A 6942-nucleotide genomic window follows, 5' to 3' on the forward strand; every position below is an offset into this window, starting at 1 on the left:
GTGATGGCGAACCTTTTGAGCTCAGCGTGTCAGCATTTTGAAAAACCCTAACTTAACTCTGGTGCCGTGTCACATATAGAAATTTTTTGATATTTGCAACCATAGTAAAACAAAGACTTATATTTTTGATATTTATTTTATGTATTTAAATTCCATTTAACAAAGAAAAATCAACCAAAAAAATGAGTTTGCATGTCACCTCTGACACGCGTGTCATAGGTTCGCCATCACTATCCTAAGGTTTTCTGGAAAGATTACATGTGACCCCAAAAAACAAGCAGCCCCATGAGCCCTCAGGCCAGCTCTGAACCTCTCTGAGATTCGGACTCCAAACCCTGGAAAATGAAGAGCGAACTATTTCCCAGGAAAGCATGATACCAGGGTTGCATGAGAACACCTCGTGGGCACCTTAAGTCACACCTGCAGTAGCCATTGGACGACCAAAGCCCCACCACCAGTTCCAGCCCCCACAGCCTTGTCTGGGTACCCTCTGGTGCCGGTCAGGACGTGGAGGAGGGCATGAGGTCAGGTGGGCTGCAGCCCCCCGGGTTTTACATGTCCCTCCATGGATGGGGGTGTAGCCAGCACTTTCAAATGGTGATAGATGCAGTCTTGGTGAAACATAATTCGTCTTGAGACTCGAAGAGTAAACAAATGTGTAATTCATGAATTTGCTAATTGTCCTTCATTTTGATCTCCTGCCATTTTTCCTAGACTCTCTGACTGACACCCTGCTCGTGGTGGGACTGAGAGAGTGCCGGGAGCGAGCCAGAGGCAACTGGCATCAAAGCTGGGCACCTGGACTCGCCCGCCTCCCGGCCGCCACCTCCAGCCCCTCCCCCACACACCACACAAGGCAGGAAGCCCATGACACCCAATCTTTTATTTTCTTGAACTGTACACAAATGTAAAATACTTTAACAGCCAGTCTATGGGAAAATTGTTTGGTTTTAAATTATTATGAAACAGAACCTAAGGGGAGCTTTATTAAATAAACATAAAGATGGGGATTTAAAAATACACACCTGCGTGCTACCACAGTCATTTTCACTCTACCTTCTGGGTGTGTAAGGATAGAAAAGACTCATCAAACTGAATAAACAAAATTCATTTATACCCTGAAACGTTGGCAGGCCACTCAAGGGATTGTTCAGAACGTCTACCTCATAGAAGATGGCCTCACCATCTAATAAAAATTAAAACTGATCTGTTGGCCTCTTTGGTTCCAAAATTATGTATAATACATTTAACTGTATTTTTTTTTGCTGCTATAAAAATAACTTCTTTTTTCAAATGGCAGTTTCTGACTAATCATGCAACTAAATCAGTGCAAACATTAAAAGCAATCATTCGCTTTAAAAAGAAGCAAAGGATTTCATTTCAAGTATAAAAAATATAAAAAGAGTCGTACGAGTCCAGTTTGTCTAGTGTGGGTCAACCCTTTAAATTGCATAGTTCACATGGCACTTGGACACCATGGGACAAGCGAGTCAGTGCTCTGGCAAGGGCCACTTCTGAACACGCGCAGATGGGCAAGTGCTATATCATGTGCATTCCGGCAGGTCTGCAAGTGCTAGGCAGGGCTGGTGGGCAGGCGAGCGGGTGGGGCCACGTCCGTGGCTAGCCCTGGTGGCCAGGACCCACACTGGCAACTTCTGCAAAGTAGCTGAAAGCCTTCCCCATCTCCCCAAGACCAGCTTAACTGTTCCCTGTCCCTTGCCCCAGCCTGAGGGGGCATCCCCACCACCACTCCGCACTTCCAGGATGCCTCCATGCCACCATTTCCTCCCTGGGCTCACCCCTTTGCCTGGGGGCGATTTCCACCTCTCCCCAGCCAGTCCTAGAGGAATATCCCCAGTGAAGGGTACAGGTTGCAATTGTTTTCTTCCCATTTAGGACAATCCAGATTTTAACTTAAAAGATCATACCTGGTAGAAAAGTCCCTTTTCAATTATACAACTGGAATGAATGACCTGTCAACTGCTAGCAATCAGTTAAAGCATCAAGTTAAGACCCTTCTCCTCTCCCTCCCTCCCCACCCCCAACACAAGCACACATATAAGTCAGGCCAGGGACCCAAGCAACAGTCAAAGAGTCACTGCCACCGCTCCAGTCTCTGGCAGCCTGTGTGCTTTCTGGGGCTCCTTTCCGCTCTGGGAGGGAAAGGACGGGCCCCCTTGGTCCTGCAGCATGAAGGATCCATGCAGGGAGGAAGCGGCAGGAGAGGCTGAGGCACAGCAGGTCTTGCACAAGCAAAGGAGCTACGCAGCCCCTCTGCCTACCCACACACTCCCCACCCCCGCATCTGCTTTGCTCTTGGTGGCTTCGGTGCTCCTGTGCTCCCATGCTCCGGTGCTCCCCTCCATGTGTGCGTGTGTGTGTGTGTGTGTGTGCATGCGTGCGTGTGTGTGTGTCTTTGTGCTTTTGTGTGCTCCGAAGGCGCAATTCAGAGTGGTCGGGCCAGCTGGTGGCAATGGTGGCTGCTCACCCCATTCTCTCCAACTGACAGGCATTTGTAGCTAAGCTGCCATTTGTCACCTCATCCATTTGCTGGTATCCTGGAGGCTGCTGTGTGGGTGGCAGGATGCGTCTGGCTGTGCGTGTCTACATGTGCATTTTAAAGTATTTCATGTCAGTTGAGGGTTCTTGCTCTGCTTTTGACTGATTGCTGGATGAAGAAGTAGAAAAGTATTTCAGGCTTCACCCTGGCACCTTCTGGGCAGCCCACTAAACAATAGCACTCAACCTACCACGCACCCCCTTCCCGTAGGGGGCTGCAAGAAGCCCATCCAGGGCTGTCCTGGCGCCCCACCGCCACAGCCCCGCTGCCTCAGGCACAGCCACACTCCTCCACGATCATGTTGGGCACATCTCGCTTGACGATGTTGTACTCGTCATCGAAGTAGAGCATGGACATGGTGCTCAGCTTGGTGGGGATGCAGCAGGAGTTCACCGTGCCGGGATTCAGGCCCCGCATGCGGTACTGGTTCACCACAGCCGTGTGGAAGGAGGAGGCTGAACCTGGGACTCCGGCCAGGTAGGCTGGGCAGCTGCCCTCACAGTAGTTCCCGTAATAGCCAGTGGGCGCGATGATCCAGTCATTCCAGCCGATGAGGCGGAAGTCAATGAAGAACTGTTGCCTGCAACAGAGGTTGGTCCGGCCATCGCACTCCAGGCCCCGCTTGCGAATGCGGTGCCTGCTGTCACCCAGCCGTGCCTGCACAACCACGAAGGGCCGGTGAGACTCCTCGCTGGGGTCCACGAACACGGGCGCCACAGCCAGCTCCTGGCAGCCGTCGCACTGCACGTCCAGGTTGAGTCGCCGCTCGCCCCGCTCAAACAGGGCCTGGATGGCCTCTGTGAGTGGGAAGGTGTGCCAGCCGCTGCGCTTGAGGTCTACCTTCTTCTCTACCACGTTCCACCGGTCGCCGTGGCCCTGCTCCTGGTAGTACACCTTGACCCGCACCTTTCTCCGACTGCCCTTCTCCAGGACATAGGGCAGCAGCTTCAGGTAAAGCCACAGGCTGGCCTGCACCACAAACAGGTTCTGGTTGCCTTCATTGGAGATAAAGAAGTAGAGGCGGACGCGGGAGGAGGCGAGGCCATCTGCAGGGAAGCGGGAGAGCAGGCCAAGTTAATTCAAGGAGAACACGAGGCAATGGGGGAAATGGGCTGCTGCATGGCGCTGGAATGCTCACTCGCAGCTGGAAGACGTTACTGACCAGAAATACCATTCCTCAGGCCAAGGCCTCTGGCTAGAACCTGGGAGAGGCAGGGAAAATCATTTCCCATTGAGAACCGTGGACCAGGTTGGAGCTGAATGGTCTAGGGCCTGTAAAATCCTACCTCACCTCTCCCAGGCCAGGGCTCCCTGGAGACAGGCCGTCGGGCCTCAGAGCTCCACAGAGGAACTTGTCAAGAGGCCAAGGTCTTAACAAGTTGTTAATGGTATCTGTGAAATCTAAAAAACAAAACCAGGATCACACTGAAAATTTGGGGGTAGGATGTTTCAGTAAAGTGGGGGTTTTCTGTTTTGTTTTGTTTTGTTTTGTTTTTGTTAACTTAGGGCATTGCAAAATCTAGCCGAGCCACCTACTGCCTCTTTCCAGTGTTTACCTAAGCAGGATCGGATCCAACCCCACGGGGACCTCCACAGCAAACAAGTGAGTGCTCTCATGTTTCTCACACAGGAAAGTGTGCTCTGCAGCCTGCAAAGTGCAGCCCTCGTTTCCGATTAGTTAGTTCCAAGGGACGGGACGTTCAGCCTTGAAACTTGAGGTCCACTCCTTTGACGAGACCCGGGCTCCCCATTAATGGCACATTCAACATCTCCAAGGAAAAAGGGAGCTGGCTTATTGGTTTTCTCAATAACTCAGCTCGACAAGAAGAGCCCCAATGCCACCTCAGAGGTGACTCCTCTCTCACCCCACATTTCAGCAACTCTTCTCTGACCATCTCTACTGCTTTCTTTCTTTTTCTTTTCTTTTCTTTTTTTCTTCAGGAGAACAAATAAAGCACCTGTATGGCCACGGCTGGTTTTATCAAACCTCCTACGTGTCTCCCCCTCCACAGCCCCTCCTCAGGCCTCCCCTGGCTCCTCTAATAACACTGACATCTGACTTTGAAATGGGGGAAAGTGCAGCCTTAGAAGTTGGTCTTGGACCAGCTGCCTGTGACCTGAATCTGTTATTTATAAGTCAAAGAGCTGGCTCCACGAAATGGACCAGAAATATAACAGCCCCCGCTGGCATTTTGTGCCACAGGGACCAAAAGGCCTCCTCGACCTTCCAGAATCACATTTCTACTCTGGGCCCCAAAAGCACCTTTAATCCAAGCCCTCTAATGGCATGTGGAGCTTCCCCACTCGGCTGGACAGCTAAAACAGCAACGCGTCTCTTTCTAAGCCCAGGCCAGCCCCGGCTGTCTCTGCTTTTCTCTACACCCGGCCATGCAAAACTTTTCATCCCTGGGCAGCACCAGCCCAGTCTGCCTGTTGCCTGGGAGGGTGGCGGCTGCCGGGGGAGGCATTTGCAGCCTGGGGACACAATCGGTCCCCCATGCTAGGCTCCCTCCCCACCCCCACCCTGGCCAAACCAGGGCTTCCCCCTCTTGGACCTACTAGGCAGTCCCCACCGAGCAAGTGGGGCTGAGCCCCAGGCACAAAAGGCAGCCGGGCTCATTGAAGTCCTGAAAAGGACAGCGGAGTTGAAAACACTTGCAGTTTAACGTGGACACAATTTTCTTCTTCTTTTAAAGTTTGGAAAGATTTCTCTCTCTCTCTCTCTCTCTCTCTCTCTCTCTCTCGATTTTCATATTTAGACAGTGGTAGAAATTGGCACTCCAGCGCCACAAGAAAATTCCAGAAAGAACTCCTACCCTTTGTGAACTACAAACTCTGGGGCTCTGGGGCGAGGGGGCTGCTGCCAGGCGAGCCCAAAGGCGCGGGGCGGTCCGGCGCGGCTTTCTCTGGTAAATGATGGGACCTGTTGAGAAGCTGCCTTCCGCTCGGTTCCGGTGCCCACACAATCGGAAGAGAGGTTGCCTAGCTCTCCCTGGTGAGGCTTCAGCAATCCTGGCAAGCCCACGCCGCTGGTGATGGAAGCAGCCCGGGGCCTCTCACGCAGACACACACACACACACACACACACACACACACTCTCTCTCTCTCTCTCTCTCTCTCACTCACTCACTCCTCCGGCCCACTGATATCAACAAGAACACACATCTCCAGCCACACTGCTAAGCCTACACTCCGATCGTGGGAAACAAAAACATTAAGCAATCACTAAACAAGTGCCGCGGAGCCAGGGCCTCACGCATCTGCCAGGAGGGGGACGCGCGCCCAGAGGCGCGGGGGTCGGATTCCGCGAGCAGGGGTGGCAGGCAAGGTGTTAGCGGTGGGGGCAGGGGGAGTAGGAAGGAATCTGCTCCCTGGGTTAAGAAGACGGCAACCGGCAACCTGGACGGAGTGCACAGGGCCATGGGCGAGCGGCCGGGCCGGGAGTCCGGTACCGGAGGGCTCGCTGGCTGCTGCGGCCAGAGCGGGCAAGAAGAAGGGGGTGGGGGAGGGACCGGGCCACTCCTAGCCGCCAGCAGAACCAACCCACCTGTCTCAGCGAAGCTGATGATCTCAGAGACGCGTTCCTGGCCGTCGGCGCCCGGGCTGGCATGGCCGTCGAGGTGCGGGATCTCCACACGGCCATCCTCGCGCACCTTGCCCGCGTGCAGCTTTCGCAGAGCCGTGACCATGGCGGCCTTGGGCACAGCGTGCGTGATGTTGGGCCGGCCCCGCATCTGCAGGCGGCTCAAGATGTGCCGCTTCACCGCCTCCAGGAAGTCGCCGTCCACCCGGCCCAGCTCCTCTGGCCTCCGGAAGCCGCCGCACGACGTGCAGGTGTCCGGTGAGCCTCCCGAAGCTCCGGGCGGCGGGGGCGGTGGCGGGGCGGCGGGCGAAGGCGGGGGCGTGGGCGAGCCCCAGGCCTCCGGCCCCAGCCAGCCGGCCGCCAGCAGCAAAAGGCAGGCGGCCCTCAGCGCCCAACAGGGCAGCCCGTCCATGGTGCGCCGCTGGCGACGAGGGCGCCCGCCGCGAGGCGAGCCGAGCCGAGCGCAAGGCCGGGCTCCGGGCTCCGGGCTCCGGGCGCGCCGCCCCGCCACGGCACTGCTCGCGATCTCACGGGCATCAGATCGCCTGCAGGCAGCGACGACGGCTCACAAGAGGAGGGAGCCGGCCGGCTCATTCTGGTTTCCGCGTGACGAGGAAGACGCACCTATGATCGCATGGATCCGAAAGGCAAGTGAGAGAGACACCGGATCACTCCGAGTGCACTACAACTCACGCCTGACATTACATCAATACAAGCTGACTGTCAGAACATACTATGCACCATTATATAGCCCCAAATTGGGTCGCTCTGGATGAAATGGATAAATTCCTAGAGACAT

General features: G+C 54.8%; 1 protein-coding gene across 1 annotated transcript; it reads right to left on the reverse strand.

Annotated features, from left to right (window-relative positions):
- Positions 1 to 863: 863 nt before the first annotated feature.
- On the reverse strand, positions 864 to 6579 carry INHBB (inhibin beta B subunit). Its single transcript, XM_006098802.3, has 2 exons — positions 6108 to 6579; positions 864 to 3606 (listed from the first exon to the last, which is right to left on the reverse strand). Exons 1-2 carry the CDS (start codon positions 6553 to 6555, stop codon positions 2831 to 2833), a joined length of 1224 nt encoding a protein of 407 aa, XP_006098864.1. The 5' UTR covers positions 6556 to 6579; the 3' UTR covers positions 864 to 2830.
- Between the last annotated feature and the right edge of the window lie 363 nt (positions 6580 to 6942).

This window comes from Myotis lucifugus, unplaced genomic scaffold, assembly GCF_000147115.1.
Source record: "Myotis lucifugus unplaced genomic scaffold, Myoluc2.0 scaffold_247, whole genome shotgun sequence".
NCBI classification, from domain to species: domain Eukaryota; kingdom Metazoa; phylum Chordata; class Mammalia; order Chiroptera; family Vespertilionidae; genus Myotis; species Myotis lucifugus.

Bases quoted from the DNA above. Each gene is read 5' to 3' on its own strand.
- INHBB (XM_006098802.3), bottom strand. From the start codon at position 6,555: ATGGACGGGCTGCCCTGTTGGGCGCTGAGGGCCGCCTGCCTTTTGCTG. The intron at 3,607-6,107 runs GTGGGTTGGTTC...GCTTCCCTGCAG, and splicing joins CATCAGCTTCGCTGAGACAG to ATGGCCTCGCCTCCTCCCGC.